This window comes from Cyprinus carpio, chromosome A2 (genome assembly GCF_018340385.1).
Source record: "Cyprinus carpio isolate SPL01 chromosome A2, ASM1834038v1, whole genome shotgun sequence".
Classification (NCBI taxonomy): domain Eukaryota; kingdom Metazoa; phylum Chordata; class Actinopteri; order Cypriniformes; family Cyprinidae; genus Cyprinus; species Cyprinus carpio.
In genome coordinates, this window is record NC_056573.1 from 22094271 (window position 1) to 22113616 (window position 19346).

A 19346-nucleotide genomic window follows, 5' to 3' on the forward strand; every position below is an offset into this window, starting at 1 on the left:
AATTTTAATTCATTTTCCTATTTGAATGGAAATTAATTAGACTTTAAGTCTCGGAGTGTCACAGCAGCTTCAGAAAATCACTATATGCTTGTCTTGAGCTCTAAGATCTCTGTCTTTGTGTTACTGGAGAACAGTGCTTGTGAAAATCAGGCTGTAAATCTGGAGAAGCAGCAGCATGCCAACCATCCTGGGGGATGGTGCATTATGAGATTTGGAGTAAATAAACTCCTTTGTTTTGTCAGTTCACACATATACTGGAGAAATTGAGCATGGAACAGCAGAGCTGCAGTCTTAACACATTTAGATTAAACAATGCTGCAGAGGAACTATTCCATTGTACACAAAGATGCAGACAGAAAACCGCTTTGTGCCAAAATGATGCAAATCTTTGTAGAAATATTGTTTTAAATTTCGGTCAACCTCTGAAAAAAAAGTCTTAAACCGGACTAAGAGTAAAAAACTGAACACAAATAACTGAACATTTAAATACAATAAAGCAATACAGAAAAAATATATAAAGTTAAGTTTTACACATTAAAGTGCAAAAGAACTATAAAGACCAATAGGTATCACTTTACAATAAGACCTCCTTAGTTAACCTTAGTTAATGCATTAGTTCATGTTAGCTCATTAAATAACACAGTTGCAACTTTCAATTTTAACAATGTGTTATTAAATATTGGAATACCTAAGGTTAATGAATGTCAGAAGATTTTTTTTATTGGCAGTTTGTTAACTAAAGAAGCCCTAATGTAAAGTGTGAATGAACAATAAAGAATCAAAACACTTTTAAACAATATCTAGGGCATGTTGTAGTCCAGATTAAAAAAAAAAAGTTTAAAAATAAATAGCCTATTAAGTCTAAATATTTAAGTATTTGGCTCTGTGATGAACACCATAGCAAATACACAAATCTGAATGGCTATTTAAAATAATTTAAAAATGGTTTAGAAAGTAGCAGCTGCTTTATTTATGGGGTTTACAGGGTAAGGGCTGCATTTTAGCGCCATCTGCTGTCAGAGAGTGAATGTGCTTTCATTTAGTGCGTCTCTTACTGTTCCCCCATGTGCTTCTCTTACGTGCTTGTTTACATCAGAGCTCACAAGCTCTTTCAAGCAGCATACAGCGGTGTTGTTCATTTTGAGCAGTTGATGGGAAAAATATTATTAAAATGCATTCCAAATTCTGAATAATTTGTAATATATAATTATTCACGGTATTTAGAAGTGCCCACGATAACAATATCGTGCATATTCATTTCCGCGATATATCGTATTGGCACAAGTCTAGTCTTGAAGCTTTTTTATTAATAAAAGGCAAGGGATAGTGTTGACAACATTTGTGATTGCTTCTCAGGTCTCTGAGCTTACTTTTCTTTTAAGGAGCACTCGTAGATTTAAAAAAATTTAGGACCACAGTCAAAAAATTAAGGAGTAACCTTCTATAAAAAAAAAAAAAAATAAAAAAAAAAAAAAACAACCACAACATTACAACTTAATACCTTAAATTTTCTAATTTTATTACAAGTACTCTAGGCTATGTCAGTTATTATGTCAAATTCAAATGTGTATAGGCTTTTTAAAATGTCCATTTAAAACAATACAATAAGAACAAGTAAGAATAAGTTAGCAATCATATGAAAACAGTAATAACGTTAATTTGTAGGCTACTAGGTAGCACAGAAGAAGACAAAAGTGGATTGTAGGTGTATTTTCAGATGTTTAATGAGGCTCAGAAGTGGCATGAGTGCAATTAAATTCATAAATTTATGTTGAGATTAATGTTTTAAATATTACAATTTTAATAGCCTATAGAAATATTCAATGATAATTGAAATGACTGAAATGATACTTTTAAAAATGAAACTGAAACTGCTAGTAGTGGCGGCGGTCACTATAATTATTATCATTGAATAATTATTTCAGTTGATTCGTTCGAATGGCTGATTAGTACAGGAGTGAAGCAATTATGAATGGGTAATCATGAATCACAGACTAGTTTAAAAACGCACATTCTTTCATAAACAAAACACCACTGTGTTTGCTTTAAAAGATGTGCATCTACTCAGGTGTTTGAACACAGTTTTGTGGCTGCAGTGTGTGAAAACAACCAGCTTATAATGGTAAAAATCCACTCACTTATTGTTTTATAATTCCAAAAAAATCATAAACAGTCTCTCCAAACGAGCAGTTCCAGACTATGACGACATAGTCGGTGAAAGTCCCGCCCATTTGTGATGCTCTCTGTCCTATTAGCATATACACAGCATATCTCTGTCCTATTAGCATATATATATTAGTCGGTCCCCCCGCAGTGTTCAAGACATGGTTATGGCCTTGTCATAACCTCATCTTCCAACTGACCTCTCTCTTGTTGTGTATGTCAGACATCACGTTAAACTCAGTTAAGCTGATGTACATATGAGTGAAAATCCATTTCACTTATATGTACAGAAGAAAACACTTGCATTAGAAATTGGTTGTTTGTCAGATGAAGTGCCATACATATTTGTTATATCTGCTGTTTTCATGTGTTGATCTCAGGCAGTCCGTCGGCCAAGCAGAGCAGCACAGCCCATGGTGCTCGATCACCTGCTCCTAAAGTTCACACCAGCAGCTTCCTGTCCTCTGGGGTCAAGGTGAGACTGATAGAGTATATGTTTCTCTCTCTGTGAATGGATTTATTCAGTGCAAACCACATTTGATCGCAGTTTGGATTCTTGCTGCTCAAGTCCAGCCATGTGTTAAGAACTTGTGAAGAAGAATTTACCTACTGGTAAATGTGCTTTGCTTCCCTTTAGCAGTCCATTAAAGTGGTGAGCATCTCTCTCTTGATCCTACAAAGCAACTGAAGTGAGTTGTGGGTTGATGAGAAAAAAATATCAGTAGAAATTATGTGGGTATTGTGAGTGAAATCACCCATAATTGAAAAATACAGATGTAGGCTGTTGAAAACAATGTGGCACAATCAGTTCCCCTTCAGGTAGATTAGCATGATGAATCAGTACTCACACTGTAATGAAACTTGTAAGAGGAAGACATCCCTAAATAGGGATTCATTTGTCTGTCATTGTTCTATAGAGCTATATTAATATGGGTTCTGTTGTTCTTTACATTTATTTATAAAGTGAAAGATAATGTTTGACTGAATCTTATTCATACCGACATTTACGGTAGTAATATGTTGTTTGTCCTTCTGTTGAACTGAACAAAAACTGACTCAAATTAGGTGACGATCTTTCTCTGTCTCTCTCTATGTGGGTTATTCTCTGAGGGTGTTTCAATGTTTTCTGGACACTGCGGGCTAAATTAACACTGGTAGTTATTAATAGTTACTGCCAGGCGGTGCAGTAAAAGGTCTGCAGCAGCTGTGTGTGTGAAGGTTTAAAATGGGACATCTATCTGTGGCATGATACTGCTGCTTTTGCGCAAGCTGTGCAGAAGACTTGAGTATTCCCAGAACACACACACACACTTTTGAATGGTAGAATGGTTCACAGATGTTTCAAAAATAATTTGTGCTTTGTGTTTAGGGTCAGTAAGGTTTTTGAAAGAAGTCCCTTCTCACCAAGACTGCATTTATTTGATAAAAAATACAGTAAAAACAGTATATTGTGAAATATTCGTACCATTTAATTTATTCCTATGATGGCAAAACTGAATTTTCAACATCTTTACTCCAGTATTCAGTGTCACATGATTCTTCAGAAATCATGAAGATGGATGAATAATAATGGCAGGACTAATCTGTGTTTCACATGGGCACATAACCAATCTGTGGGAACCAGAATTCTTGCTGGTTGGTAGGGGATCAAATACTCATTTCACTCACTGAAATGCAATCAATCTCTAACCTTTATATAATGTGTTTTTTCTGGATTTTTTTGTTTGGTATTCTGTCTCTATCCATTAAAATAAACCTACTATAAAAATTAGAGACCCTTCATTTCTTTGTAAGTGGGCAAACTTACAAAATCAGCAGGGGATCAAATAAGTATTTTCCCCACTGTAGCACAAAATAAACTTGAATGAACATTAGAAGGTATCTTGTTTCAATCACGGAACGACGTCAATACCCAACTTTTTTTTTTTTTACCCACATTAGTCAACTCTCATCCTGTCTGGTTTGTTTGTTGGATATAACAGATTTAGCTTTATGATTGGTCAGATTGCCTGTCAATCAATCTCCCGGGCGAAGGGTAAAGAATGAGTAGCTGTATCAAACCTTTTTTTTTTTTTTTTACACTGTAGTTTTTAAAGGAACAACATTTGATTTTAAATTCAGATTAAGAGTGTTTATATGAGAGATATGACAGTGATGTTGAGAATATGGGGTGTTTTGTTTGACGAAGTTTGTCTAAGTTAGCATTTTGCTGTGTGCTACTGGCAGGAGTTCACTGAGTTCATCTCAATGTTCATCCTCTCCCTCAGAGAAGCATGTGTTTATCTTACTCAAGGGAATGTGTGATTCACTAAATTAACTTTGGATTGGATCACACATCCAATATCTCTGAAAATATATTTGAAATTGAACCGTGAATCAAACTGATGGCTTTTCAGTGCACATCTTGAAGTAATGTGACAAGCACAGAGTAATAAAAATTCTGTCTGTCTGTCTGTCTTAAGTTATAATTAAGCAAGAACCAGGAGAGGTGCCCACCCAGCCATCACCACAGCAACAGATCGTCTCCACAGCAACATCCCAGCAGCAACAACAGTATGTGACAGTGAAAGGCGGTCACATGATAGCCATGTCACCACAGAAACAGAGTGGGACAGGGACTGGAGGAGGTGCCACACCCAGCAAGGTTTTTATGAATGCTTTTTGTTTTTTTTGTTTTGTGTTCATCATTATGGTAATGTTCATTTTGACTATTTACGTTTCATAATTTGAGTGTTTCTACACCAATCCTACAATGTCCTTTGCCTGTGTTTCAGTACCTAGTGAGCTGCTTACCTAAACATTTGGGCTCACGGCTCAAAGATTATTCAGATGCTCCTATGATGCCCAAAAAAAAAAATGTCTAGCTAGTTCCATACTTCAGTTCTTTATTTCTATAGTTTCATCCCACAATGTAGGCCGTACTGTCTGTGAGAGTTTTTGTAGCTGGAGTGCGCTGTGGTCATGCAGTCTAAACATATCTCAGGTCATTGTGTCTCTGTGGACCTCCTACTTATCTCTTTACTGCGGCCATTTTTAGCACCTGAGAGTCAAAGTCATTCAGACATCCTGTTTAGAGTCATTCTGCGCAAAAATTATGTTACGTTAGAGTCCTGAGCACATTTATTGCATATTTTTTTATATTACTCATTAGATCTCTGGGTTTTAAGTCAAGCCATTTTCTTTATGATTTGTATAAATATTATATATTTTTTAAAGATAACTTTAAAGTGTCCAGATCCTTAAAGGTGTAACCACTAATCAGCATTACTGTATGAGGCAGTACTGTACTATACTGAATGACCCTTTCTCATATTGAAATAAGACTTAATAGATAACATATACTACTACTGTTTAAAAGTTTGGAGTCTATAAGAGTTTATTCAGCAAGGATGAACAAAACTGATCAAAAGTCACAGTAAAGGCATTTATAATGTTACAAAAGATTTATATTTCAGATAAATGCTGTTCTTTCTATTAATCGAAAATTCCTGAAAACTTTATTGTGGTTTCCACAAAATATTAAGCAGCACAACTTTTTTTACATTCATAATAATAAGAAATGTTTCTTGAGCATCAAATCAGCATATTGGAATGATTTCTGAAGGATCACGTGACACTGAAGACTGGAGTATTGAAAATTCAGCTTTGCTTCCCAGGAATACAATCTATTTTAAAATGTATTAATATAGAAAACAGTTATTTTACATTTTAATAATATTACACAATATTACTTTTTCTCTATTTTATATCAAATAAATGCAGCTTTGATGAGCAAAAACCATACTTATCCAGAACTTTTGAACAGTAGTGTACTTAACTGTTTGATTATGCTTAATTAAAATATGTGTAGAGGAAAGATGGTCAGTAAATATTTTATAAAACTGCATTTTGTACCAAAAGGACACCAAAAGTTTTTCATTTATTGATTTATGATAGATCAGTTGTGCAATTTACAAGTATTTCCAGTTGCAGAGTAACAGATTGTGTGTGTGTGTGTGTGTGTGTGTGTAGGTGTTGGGGATTCCACTGGGCTCTGCTGTCAAACAGGTCTCCATGAGCAGCGGGCAGATCTTGGTTGCTAAGTCCAGCCCCTCTGTGTCCAAGGTTGTGGGCCAAAAGCAAGTGGTGGCACAGGGTGTCGCTAAGGCAATCGTCAGTGGAGGAGGCAGCGGTGCAAGCGGCATCACGGGACAGCAGGTGCATGCTGTTACCAAGGCAGCAAGTGGGTCTGGAGGAAGTGGCAAGAGTGGAGGTCAGAGTACACAATTTTTCTTGACCATCATAATGTCATAAAGTTAGCCATTTAATTCATGTTATTTCTGCTCTGCTGTTGTTGTTGTTGTTGTTGTTGTTGTTTTTTTACAACTAATTAACGAATTGTAAAGTAACTAAATGTAGCCAGAGGTAATGTGACAAGTTACCAGCATCAGATTGTTTTTCTGTCCTCACTGAAAACGAAATACCACACAAACTGACAATCTCAACCAATCAGAATATGGTGTTTAAAATAGGTGCTGGTTTTTAGAGATTCATAAATTAGTATCTCAATCTTGAAATACAAGTGTGCATGTATTAATTTTTAGAAGGTGAAGTGTGTGTGTGTGTGTGTGTATGTTCGCAAAGTTCAGAAAGCATTTGTCTTGCCAGGGATGCTAATTAAGATGTTCAGAACAAAAATGTGTGTTGGGGGACAAGATTGTGCATTTGTTTGCGTGTTTGGAGAAGTGTTTGTCAGGCTGATCAGCAGATGTTGTGCTAAGAGAGGAATTTCACAGGGCTAATCTAAGTGTGTGTGGCTGTACTGCAACACTGACTAAACCATTAGGAAACACCATTACTCAGTCAGACACTTGTATCTCCCTGCCACCACAGGGGGAAACAGGAATTACTTTGATTCATTTTAAAGAAACCCATATGTGAATTCATATTGGAAGCATTGTTAGTGGTATATGAAATTGCTGTATGTTCTGTATAGGTCCATGTTGAACAAATTTTCTGCATCTTATTGTGTCAATAGAGATTACGCCAAAATTATTTGTGCTACCATTAACAGTACTGCACAACAATACAGTTAAAAAGTAGTGTTGTATTACAAGTTTATTATAACTGTTGTCTATTTTAGCCATTTCTACTGTCACTTGATCTTTTAGAAAATCATTCTAATATGCTGATTTGGTGTTCAAGTAGCATATGTATTATTAACAATGTTGAAAACATTTGTGCTACTTAATATTTTTGTGAAAAGAAGTTCAAAAGAACAGCATTTATTTGAAATCATTTTGTAATATAAATGTCTTCACTGTAACTCTTGATCAGTTTAATGCATCCCTGATAAATAAAAGGATTACATTTTTCAAAAAGTTTGAAGGGTAGTGTATGTTCACACTGCTTTTTCTCCAAACAGTGAAAACATATAGCTGCCATGGGCTGTTAAGGATAAAACACCATGAAAGTAGCTAATACAGTTTCATGTTTTTCTAAGTTATACAGAAGCTTTAAGTGCTGAATAATAGGTCAAATTGATATTCACTGATGACTTCTCAAATTTATTTTATCCATATTAAGCATTACTATTTCTTGCTATAATATGTTTCTCTTTTGTGTAATAATTGTTTTTGTGGTGATTTGTATTCATTTTGTTTTTAGTTATGGCCACCCTACAGTTACCGGCAAATAACTTGGCAAACCTGGCCAATCTGCCTCCGGGAACAAAGCTGTACCTGACCACCAACAGCAAGAACCCATCGGGCAAAGGCAAACTGCTACTGATCCCTCAAGGAGCTATTCTGAGAGCCTCACACAGCGCGGGTCAGACACACGCTATCATGTGGTTTTGGGAACATTGTCATTGTCTCTTTCTGTATTCAGATAAACATCTAACTAAATGTATCTCTGTCTGTAGGCCAGCAGTCTCAGAGTTCTAGTTCTGGAGGGTCGCATTCCTCCAGTGGGTCCTCAGGGTCTGGCAGCCTGCCTTCCAATTTATCCTACACTTCTTACATCCTCAAACAGACTCCTCAGGTGATATGCATTTCTGTAAATCATTTAAAGTCAAGATTTTGACATACATTATACTCTGTAGAATTGATCATGACAATACTAGTTGTTTAGTTACTAACTAACACCATTTGAATGACCTCTGTTTAATATGTTGAGCTCAGTGTGTGATTTTGTTGTCTAAAGCAAAGTCCAGTCAAAGATATATACACACACACACAACCCAGAAGCCTTTTTCTGTCAGTCTGGGTTATGTTGACAAAGTCATTATCAATCTTTTCAGGGCACGTTCTTGGTTGGCCAGCCAGGGGGCTCTGGGAAACAGACCTCTGGTGGTCATGTGGCATCAAGTCCTGCATCCAGTACCCAACAGGCCATTCGGGTCACAGCTGGACAGAAGGCAGCCATTTTGGCTCAGGTGTGTAACAAAGTAAGGATTTAACAACACCTCTACTTCCCCCTCTGCTGTATATAGTTTTATATCTACAGGGATATGTAATTGAATATTTATACATTATTAGTTGATACTATATATATATATATATATATATATACACACACATATATTACAGTATGTATTATTATATTATAAATTAGAATATTATAATGATTTATATTAAAATTATATTGTTTTCTTATATAGATGAAGCTTATTGGATTGGATAGCAGGTGTTTAGGTCATGCTGTAGGTTTAATTTTAGGTGCAGATAATGCAGATGAAAGATGTATTGTCTTTATTTTGCAGTACCTGACCACTTTAACTTTTAATTACATTCAGAATACAAGCTCAAAATTCTTGTAAAATGTCATTTCTTTTTTGTTGTGGCACTGTAGATAACAATGCAGCAGAGATGTATTCAGCAACAAATTAATTTTTCTTGCTAAAACAGACATCTGTATTTAATGAGTTAGCTTCAATAAAATACAGAAATAAAATGTTAAAATGCACACACACAAACTCAGTGACTAAGAAGGAGTGAGATCTGTTTAGCTACTGTATAAAAGCAAAAGTGTTCAGGGGTTTGCCATTATTTCCTCCCTCTTCGTCATCGATTTCTTGCTCTCTCTCTCTCTCTCTCTCTCTCTCTCTCTCTCTCTCTCTCTCTCTCTCTCTCTTTTTCATTGATCTTGGTTTATCTCTCCTTTTTCTTTCTTCCTCTTGCTGCACTTTCGTTAGTGTTACACAACGCCTCTTCTGAAGAACTTACACTCTCTAGAGCCCTTTCTGCATGTGTGTGTGTCCTGATTATAAGATAGAGGCTAATGAGTATGCCTGCAGCTGACATTTGAGCTGTAATTCAACCTGTAAACTAGGGCTGCACGATATTGGGAAAAAATGACATTGCGATATTTTATTTTTCTGCGATATATATTGCGATATGAAAAATAATCTAATGTTTTCTTACAAACAAAAATGGGGTGAGCACACTTACATTCTCATTTTAAATGATTTAAACATCAGAGTATTATTTAAATTAGAGTAAATTATTTGTTTTTAACTTTAGGATATGGTTTGAATTCTTAACATATTAACTAACATGAACTTACCATGAGCAATACTTTTGTTACTATATTTATTAATCTTTGTTTATCTTAGTTTATAAAAACACAGCTGTTCATTGTTTGGTAATGTTACTTCACAGTGCATTAACTATGTTAACAAATCTGTACAACTTTTGATTTCAAACAATGAAGGCTATAGCCTAAATGTTGAAATTAACAATGTTGTAGAAGTGCAGGTTTAGTAAAAGTAAATGTTAAATAATGAAGTTAAATAGTTTAATAAATAGAACACTATTGTAAAGTGTTACAGATTTTTTTTATACACCAATTCAGACGTCTCGTGAGTTCAGTGTTGGACAGGTCAGTTGTTTAAAACCATTCATTAAATTGAATCGGTTCAAAGGAATCATTAGTTCGCGAATCAGACGTATACAGCACATATTGTGTAATTATCTCGGCAGTTTAGAATATTTTAGATAGTTTTTTTTTATTATTATTATTTGTTCGACACCATCGTGTCAATTGATTTTGATTAATATGCGCGAGGGAGAGAGAGCAAGACAGCGCTCGTGTTGTCTGAAGACGGTGAAGGTGAGCACGCGCGCGCAGCCGGGGCGCGCTCTCGCTCTCTCTTTCTCTCTCTCTCTCTCTCTCTCTCTCTCTCTCTCTCTCTCTCTCTCTGCTCATTCTTATATGCGCCCTGTTAAACTGACAGGACTTAAAAACACATGCAAATGATAAACTTTCCCTCTATGATGGTTAAGCTGTGCATTTAATCCGCGAATCACATTCGGTTAATAAATAACGGATCAACTACGACAGCCTACATCGCACATCCTGCGATGTGACTATCGTGGATTCGTACATCGCGATATCGATTCTCAAACGAAACACATTTCAACCCAAACATAAACATACACTCATGGGCCTCTCTTCCTTCCTTCTCTTACTACCTTTCCTCTTGTTGCTTAATTATCTATTTGAATCATACCCTCATAATTCTCATCATAAAGTGGAGCACAGAGGGCACCATGATTTCTGCTCAATAGTTTTTTTTGTTATAATTCTCGTTATCCACCCCTCAGCACAGATGGGACTAAATCAAACCTCTTCCTCTGGTGCATTAGACCTGCTAGAGATTGTTTGCATGCAGTAAGATGACTGTACATATTGATAAGTGCATGATCTACTTCAGTACTCTGGTGGTCATGGTGGAGTATTTGTGTTTGATTGAGGGTATTTGCTGTGAGCTTAAGAGCAAGAGAGAAGCAGCATTAGAGGAAAAGACATGCGAGAACAAGTGTGAGAAACAATTTAAAGACTTCTTGCTCTATCACTGCATATGCTGTTATGTAAGGTAGATACTCGCAGTCTTTTTCTCACTCTCTTTTCAAGTCCAGTGAAGCTGCATTGGCATGAATATTAAAGTCAGAAGGTAAAAAACAGAATGTAAAAAAAGAGACTCTGGGAGAATTTCATTGTTTTAAATTGTAGTTCTTCAGTAGAATTAGTCTTATTTACCTTTTTATGTGATTGTAAGGCTGAGAGTTTTATTTAGAACTGTAAAGAACAGACCCTCTGGTAGGAATAACAAATTTCTCAGATTGTTGGATTTGGGTTTTTCAACTTCTTTCTTTTAATATTTGATTGACAGGTGGTGGGTGGGTCTCAAGGTTCTCAGGTGAAGCTGTCAGATGGCTCAGTGAAAATGGTAACAGCTACTGCAGCAAGTCACCTAGGCAAACCTGGCACGACCACCCTTAGAATGACGGGAGGTGTCATCACTGCCACAAGCTCAACCCCATCCACACCCAGTTCTACACCCACCTCTCAACAGGCAAGAGATTTACCCATCTGTGTGTTCTACATAGTCTAATCAAGAAGTGTAGCTCTGTCCCTACAAAAGTCTTATTGTCTTATTAGGTCATTGACTTCATCTTTCAATTGAGACAAAAAATGTTTATGCTGAAAGCTCAATGTGTTGTGCCTCCATCACAAAGTTGATATATTGAAGTCACTTTGTCTATTTATAGCCCCTCTAATGTTTTCACCCCTACAGTCAGCCGAAGCCACTGGAGGATCGTCCTCTCAGCCGTTCCCTCAGATGGCTAAAGCGCCACCGCAGCACCCTGTGCTTGTAGCTGCCAATCAAGCTGCAGTGATCAGTGCGGCCAAGAGTGCCAGCTCTGCCGCCAGCACAGCAAAGAGTTCTGCCTCTGGCACCGGTACTGTAGTCACAGTCGCCAAGAGCGTCAACATGCCTCTCATTAGCCTGTCAAAGGGGGCGGGGTCGTCTGTAGTGGGCGGGTCCAAAAGCTCAAGCCCTTCACTGGTCACTGCAGCATCACTGATTGGTGGAGGAACGGTCAGCGGGAAAACTGCTGCCACCATCTCAGGTAACCAGTCTTCTGCTGTCCAAAGTTGCCCCTTGTTTAAATTTTTTGATCACACCCTTTGCACACACAGTCTGGAATTTCACATGAAGGTGAAAGATTTCCCCTCACTGATTTCACAATGGGTCATGCAAATTTGCCACATTGACCAACAGAAAGCTGCTTGGTTTTAAAGTTGGGGTAAGCGATTTTTCAAAAACGCTTTAGAAAACTGATTCAGGCCGAGTAGCAAAACAAACTTGTAGCCAATCACCAATAAGGGGCGTGTCTTCTCATGATGTGGAGGAGAGAGCGTGCAGTGCACAGGACAGACATTAAGTGACAGAAAGATAGAGATGGTGGATAAAAAAACAAAAGAGGAAACAACCAGCAAAACAAAATAATAATCAATCAAAAAAAACAAGAAATAAAACACCAGCAAATATAGGATCAGCTTTCCAGCACTGGAGAGAACTCAAGGAGCGGATATTTGCCTGCGATCGGACGCCGAGGTTGCTTTGTCTCAAAGCGACCGTTGAAAGTCATTTGAAATTTGTGTCAATACGTCATAAATAGAACGCAGCAGCAGTTTTCTGTTGGGGATTTTCTCGTGTCATGCCGCGCTGCATCCAGTGTAGACCATAGATGTGTATATACATCTATGGTGTAGACAGCATCACTGATTATAATGAGTTCTATAGTATTTTGTCGCGCTGCGCCAGTCGCGTCCGGTGTAGAAATGGTGTAACATTGGTTTTGCTTTGTTTCACAGAACTAATCGTTGCCTGCGTTGTGTACGTATGTGTGGGGCGGAGCTATCAAAATAGGGGCGAGTTCCCTTTGGGGTAGGGGCTTGTTTGTTTTGGTGATTTTGAATGTCAACATTGGCTACCAGGAATCACTTTCACCACCTTTAAAGTGACTTCTGTATGAGCTGTGCTTCATACATTGCTACATTATTGACAATAGACAATGGCCTGTGAAATTTCGCTGAAACATTGTTATCGTCACCGCACCTTTAAAATGACAAACAGCTAAAGCTCTCACAGACTCCCACAGGCATTTAAATTGGATCACAAATGTCTTTTTTCCCATCTGGTGGCTGAATGGTCTCTGTCCATTAGCTTCAAGAGTGAAATAAATCTTTATTAACATGAATTAGGGCGCTATGACAATTTTTTTGTAACACTTCATGTATATCGCTGTAACTATCATGATCTGTGCATGGATCATTAAATGAAAAAATGGTCTATATGTTAAATAACCATGTTACAATGTATATTTTTGAATACTGCAAGCTGTCCACCCATATTTTGATTTAATTGCTTGAAATGCTTCATTTGGTGTTTTTTTTTTTTTTTTTTGGGCCACTTTTTGGTGTTCAGGTGTCACCATGATTCTCTACATTCGCAGGTATGTTGAAGTTGCACCCAGCTCAGTCCAGTTCCCAGCAGACGGTTCTCACCATCCCAGCTAATCAGCTGAAGCAACTCAGTGTGGGCAGTGGGTCCTCAGGGCTGCAGACCATCTTGATGCCTGTCAGCAAAGGTAACAGCACCCTGTTCCTCTGATACCCACACAGCCTGACTCTCACTCCTGATCTCTAGTGTCCTGAAGGCTTTGAATCGGTGTAACATTGTAAAGTTAGACTTTTTATTTTCAGCTTCATGTTCCAGTTAAGTGCTCTGATACATAAGCTTTGTTCCAAAACCTAGAGATGTGCTTTGTGGTTATAGATCTTGGCTAGCAACCAAAAGTAGGTTTGAGTCTCTACAAGTGGTGATTTATGATTTATCACCATTGTGATCTTAGCAAGGCACTGTTGTGTTGTCATGGTGGGCTGTGTCAGGTTGTTAAGGAGTTCTAATTCTGCCAGCCTTCGTGGATTGATATTTTTTGTCAGCCTTGTTGAGCCTGCCCGATTGTATTTATCAGAGATGTTTGTTTTTGTTCAGCATTCATCAGTGATGACAGTAATAGGTGAACAGAGCTCCAGAGACACTTACCTGTCAGATGTGGTTTTCATTTTCTCATTTTGTGCTCTCTCTACCTAGTTGCTAGCTTTGTTTTAGATTGATCTGTGCAGCACCGTGGCAGCAGAAGCTGCCTCAGTTTAGTTTGTTGAATGAGTGCAGTACATGAACATCCAAGCAGCAAGACAGGCCATTTCCAGTAACAGTATGCAAGCTGTTGTCATAGTTATAGAGATGGATGGAAGTATGGAAGAACGTAATTGTGAGGTTACAGGATTCAGTAATTGAGAAATGGCAGGCTTGAGTGATCTTAACATTTATGAGAAACAACAGTAACTACATGAATCAGAACATTAAAACACCATGGCTGAAAGGTGTTTTTTACTAAATTATCACTATTTGTGGGCAATATGACCAAAATGTTATTTCACATTATGAGAAATTACAGTATATAATTGTTAAATATCTTTATCATTAAACATACCAATAAAACAAGGACAAAAATGTGTGTGTGTGTATGTATGTATGTATGTATGTATGTATATATATATATATATATATATATATATATATATATATATATATATATATATATATATATATATATATATTATTTGAAAGAAAGAAAGAAGAAAGATTTGAAGAAAGTTCAAAAGAACAGCAATTTTTTGAAAAATAAAAATTTTGTAATGTTATAAATGTCTTTACTGTCTCTTTTGATCAATATAAAAAAAAATATATGTTACAGTCATGCAGTCTGGTGCTAAAGGTGCTTCTGGCTGCAACACAACCACGAGTGGAGCTGCTTCCTCAGCATCCACACCTGTAGCTCAAGGTGAGACATGCACACACACACACACACACATATAGAGTGGATATAATGTCAAGGAGTAATGTGTATAACCATGCAATCTTCTGATTCCAAACTTTTTTTTTTAACCTCTGTTGTGTTTGTGTCTTTACATAGTTAAAACTGAACCTGGTTTGGTTAGCTCCACTTGTAATACTCCAGTAGCCCAAACATCTGCCCCACCCTCTACACCACCCACCTCTGGTCCCCTGCCGACAACCCCCACATCCACAGACGCAGCTGCTACTATTAAAGTTGAACAGGGCATAGAATCTACAACACATGAACTTATCAAGTAAGAACTAGACACACAATTGTCTCTCAGTCCTGATCTGTCTGAATGTCAGAATGTTTTTCCCTGAGGATTCTATTTCTGCAGAGGGGCATCGACACCCTAGACATGCACATTCACAATTTAGAATTTTTTTAATTGTGTGTTGCCATAGTAACACCTAGTCAGTAATAATACTGATGTAATTCTCCTGACACTTAATTATGTTAATGCTGATGTAATTCTCATGACATTTTGAGGTGGATTTTACCAAAAGTAATGCAGACTTGCAGTTTCTTGAGTGAATAAGTAGTTCATTCATTAATCACTCTGACCAATTCTTAGTGAGTGAGCAATTTTTCTAATATGTTCAGACAAATATTTCCCACATTTATTGTTTATTTTATGTTATAGTGGTCTGGTTTCTATCATCAGATTCAATCTAGTCTGCAAACTCACCACTAAAATAAAAATAAATGTGTTGCTGAGGAGCACCACTGCTGCTCAATTTCAAATTTTTTGTTGAAAGCTTGTAATATTTGTGTACATATTTTGAAAAAATTGTCAATCTCTCTAAGTACGGAGCACATCGAGAACATGACACAACTTCTGACGGCTATAGTGAAGAAATTCCCTTTGATTGTCCCTGAGAAAAGTAAGTTTGACAGCTTCACATACTTTAAAATCGACTAAAACTATTTTCTAAATGCTAAAATTTGAGAGAGAAAAAATAATTTTTATATTTTGTCTCTTATTCGCACAGAGGCATTTATTTGATCAAAAACACAGTAATATTGTGAATTATCACTTAAAATAACTGTTTTCTATTTTAATATATTTTAAAATGTATTTTATTCCTGTGATCCTTATATTATCCTTCAGAAATCACTCTAATTGGCTGATTTGGTACTTAAGAAACATTTGTTGTTATTATCAATATTGAAAACAATTGATTATCTCCATTCATTTAGTCTGCATAAAAAGAGTTAATTGTACACAAGTCCAAACCAATCAAAGTTGTTCTTTTCTTTGCAGATGAGGACTCTCATCCGTTCTGTGCCACCTCTGTGGATCAGTACTACTCATGGAACATTGGCAAACGCAGAGCTGCAGAGGTATAGGAATGTTTGTGTTTCATCTAGTCTGAGTGCCTCTGTAAGCTCTGTTGGATTGTGTTCATTTACTTTCTTTCTCTTTGTGTAGTTGCAACGAGCAGTGGCTGTGCGCCGTGTGTGTGCTGATCTGTTAGAGAGGACCCCTCGGCTTCAGGCCCTCACTCCACCCAGAACCAAAGAGGTGCTTCTCTGGTGCCGTCTCCGTGGTTACGCACCCCCTGACCCTGAAACTCAGCACACAGAGGAGGACTCCATCGAGGACATACTCACACAGATCGACAGTGAACCCGGTGAGTGTGTAGTTTATGTAACAGCACCAGGCTTGTGTCCAATGTGGTTTGTGTGTGTGTGTGTGTGTGTGTTTGTGTGATTTGAACCATTGGTTGAGGATAATTCATCATGGCCTGTGTCTCTCTCTTTGACTTACACAAGACTTGGCACAGACAATGCAGTAGTGTTCTCTCTCTCACTCTCTGTCTCTCTCTTTCTCTCTCTCTATTTTCCAGTGATGGTGCATTAGTCTGTAAAATAATAAGATAATAAGAATTCAGAGTTGGGCTTGAATTCAATTTGGCAAAAGGCAGCTGAAATTCAGCATCAGATCTGCTTCAGTCCCTACGGTGTTTCCTACCTAGACAGCATTTTAAGGCATCATAGATTTCATGGATAAGGCTTAGCTGTTAGCAAAATAGAGTGTTTGCATCATTAGCTCAGCTAAGTGCTGATGTCATACTCGTTGATATTGACTGTGAGACATTAGTGCACCTCGGCGGTATTTGTTTGAATGAGTGACCACTAATGGAGATGTTGTCCATGAATGTCACTAATGAGGTTTATTTTCGGTTAGCATGCTGCCTTAGAAAATATCCAGTGTAGACTGTAGGCAGTGAGGAGGTTCACTAGGGAGTCTTGTTTGTTGTACTGTTTTCTCCTGCATTACTTATTGTCTTCAGCCTCCATTTATGTGCTTTCTTGGTTTGCTTTTTTGTGTTGTTCAGTGTAGGTTTATAAAAGGCACTATACAAACTATTATAAATAATAAATATTTTTCTTTTTATAAATTGTTTATTAAAGGCACTATACAAACTATTAAAAATAATAAATAAATTCTAATAATTATTAGGCACATTATAAATTGTTATTATTATTAAGCTTGTGTAACTGTTAAGACTAATAATTATAACTAGATGAGTAATGTTTATAGTTTCAAGTTTAATTATAATTATTATTAACTACTGTTAAATAATAATAATATTAATAGATTAATTATTAGGCACTATAAAAACCAATAATGATATTATAATAGTTATTAGACAAAATACAAACTACTGTTAATAATAATAAAGTCATAAAAATGATAATATTTAATTCTAATAATTATTAGGCAAAACACAAACTATTTTTATGAATAATAATAATAGTGTTTGGAACAGAGCCATAGTGTAGATCAAGAGTATTATTTGTTTTTGGTAGGTTTGTGTAGCTCTGCTTCCTGCTTGTGAGGAGTTGTGTGCTGTTTTACTCTAACACGTTTGTGTGTGTGTGTGTGTGTGTGTGTGTGTGTGTGTGTGTGTGTGTGTGTGTGTGTTAGAGTGCAGCTCAACTCTGACAGGCTGTGAGGAGCTGTCTCAACGTCTAAAGCAACTTCAGAGGATTCTGAAGGCAGAGCCTGAAGAGGAGGATGATGAGCCTCTTGATATCATCAGTGTGAAAGACATAGATGCCAAGGTCAAGATTAAGCTGGAACAGGAAGAGGCTGAACAGGAACCCAAGTTCTTCTTGGGGCGCTGCCCATCGACCCAGTTCATCAGAGACACGTCGGAGCAGGTGAGAGAGATTGAGATGTTCTTTTTTTGAGGGCCGATACCGATGTTAGGGAGTAAAAGAAGGCCTATATCGATATATCGTCCGGTTTTCTTTGTGTATATTATAGTACAATACCAGTCAAATGTTTGGACATTTTCTCATTCGTGTGTCCAAACTTTTGACTGGTTCTATATATAGAATGCAGTATACACATAAACAGAATATATATACACATAAACACATTTTTTGCAATAATCACTCAAATGTGTTGATGAAACACTTATTATAACGTGACAAAGATAAGTAATGGAGGCAGGGTATATAACAATTTAACAATACACTTTATCCAAAATGAGTCTGACATTAGTGCACTGAAAAGTAAAGTTGAAGTTTATTCAACTTTATTTCAATACAATTCCATTAAACTTCCGTTCCAACATTCCGTTGAAGTTTATTTCACTTCGGAACATTCATTTATGAATTTGCGCTACACCACTGTCTTCACACGCAGACAGAACTTAGAAATGTGACATTATTTAACTGTGTACTTATTACTACTTACTTTGAATGTAACGTACGTTCCCTTAAAACTGGAATCATGGCAGAATATCCAGTGAATTCCACTTCGCAGGACACTTGAATAGAACAAACCTCTGAATTGATAAGAGAAATATACAAAATGTGCAAAACGGGGAGTCACGAGGAACAGGATTAAGAACCGCTGCTTTTGCATCTCAACCAACAATATTACAATGTAGCGTTAAATCACCATTCAACATACTCAAGCCACCACAACACAAATTATTTAGCAACTTACCGTTAAGACATCGCTTGAATGTGGCTGTCTGAACAAGAGACTGAAGTGAAAGGGTTGGCTGGTGTCACTCGAAAACGGCACGGCGGCTCTCCACCAAATTCGGGGGATCCCTTCAGATCGAGGAGCCCTCTTGAAAGCTGCCCTCTGCATGTCGTTAGATCCCAGATCGCTCGAGCTGAAGGGATCCCCCAAATTTGGTGCGGATCCGCCGTGCCATTACAGAGATATGGCCGTTTAAATTTTCAAAAGTAGCATATTCCATACACTTAAGCTTTAAATCAGTTCATCCATATTGTCAGTAGCAAACAATGGAGCGCACTCTGCTGGACAAACGTAATCAAATGTAATTACACCATTTACAAGCAATTTATCTGCGTTTTATGTTCTGTAAAAAAAAATTCATATTGGCGGTATATACACACGATACCAATATATCTGCGACAGGCTCATATTGGCCGATAAAATTGCCTAATAGATAT

The 19346-nt window shown here is 37.0% G+C and overlaps 1 protein-coding gene across 6 annotated transcripts in view; it reads left to right on the forward strand.

The window, feature by feature from the left end:
• Window positions 1–19346, forward strand: part of LOC109058176 (YEATS domain-containing protein 2-like) — a 35355-nt gene that overhangs the window by 13324 nt on the left and 2685 nt on the right. For 5 of the 6 annotated variants that reach the window (XM_042778768.1, XM_042778778.1, XM_042778761.1 and 2 more), the window contains 15 exons: window positions 2544–2638; window positions 4625–4807; window positions 6175–6415; window positions 7810–7971; window positions 8066–8184; window positions 8444–8590; window positions 11318–11500; window positions 11723–12059; window positions 13449–13583; window positions 14757–14843; window positions 14976–15153; window positions 15708–15784; window positions 16165–16244; window positions 16333–16534; window positions 17836–18071. In XM_042778768.1, coding sequence (XP_042634702.1) covers window positions 2544–2638; window positions 4625–4807; window positions 6175–6415; window positions 7810–7971; window positions 8066–8184; window positions 8444–8590; window positions 11318–11500; window positions 11723–12059; window positions 13449–13583; window positions 14757–14843; window positions 14976–15153; window positions 15708–15784; window positions 16165–16244; window positions 16333–16534; window positions 17836–18071 — 2462 coding nt within the window. The remainder of the gene's footprint in view (window positions 1–2543; window positions 2639–4624; window positions 4808–6174; window positions 6416–7809; window positions 7972–8065; window positions 8185–8443; window positions 8591–11317; window positions 11501–11722; window positions 12060–13448; window positions 13584–14756; window positions 14844–14975; window positions 15154–15707; window positions 15785–16164; window positions 16245–16332; window positions 16535–17835; window positions 18072–19346) is intronic. The other variant, XM_042778803.1, reaches the window with a different exon arrangement.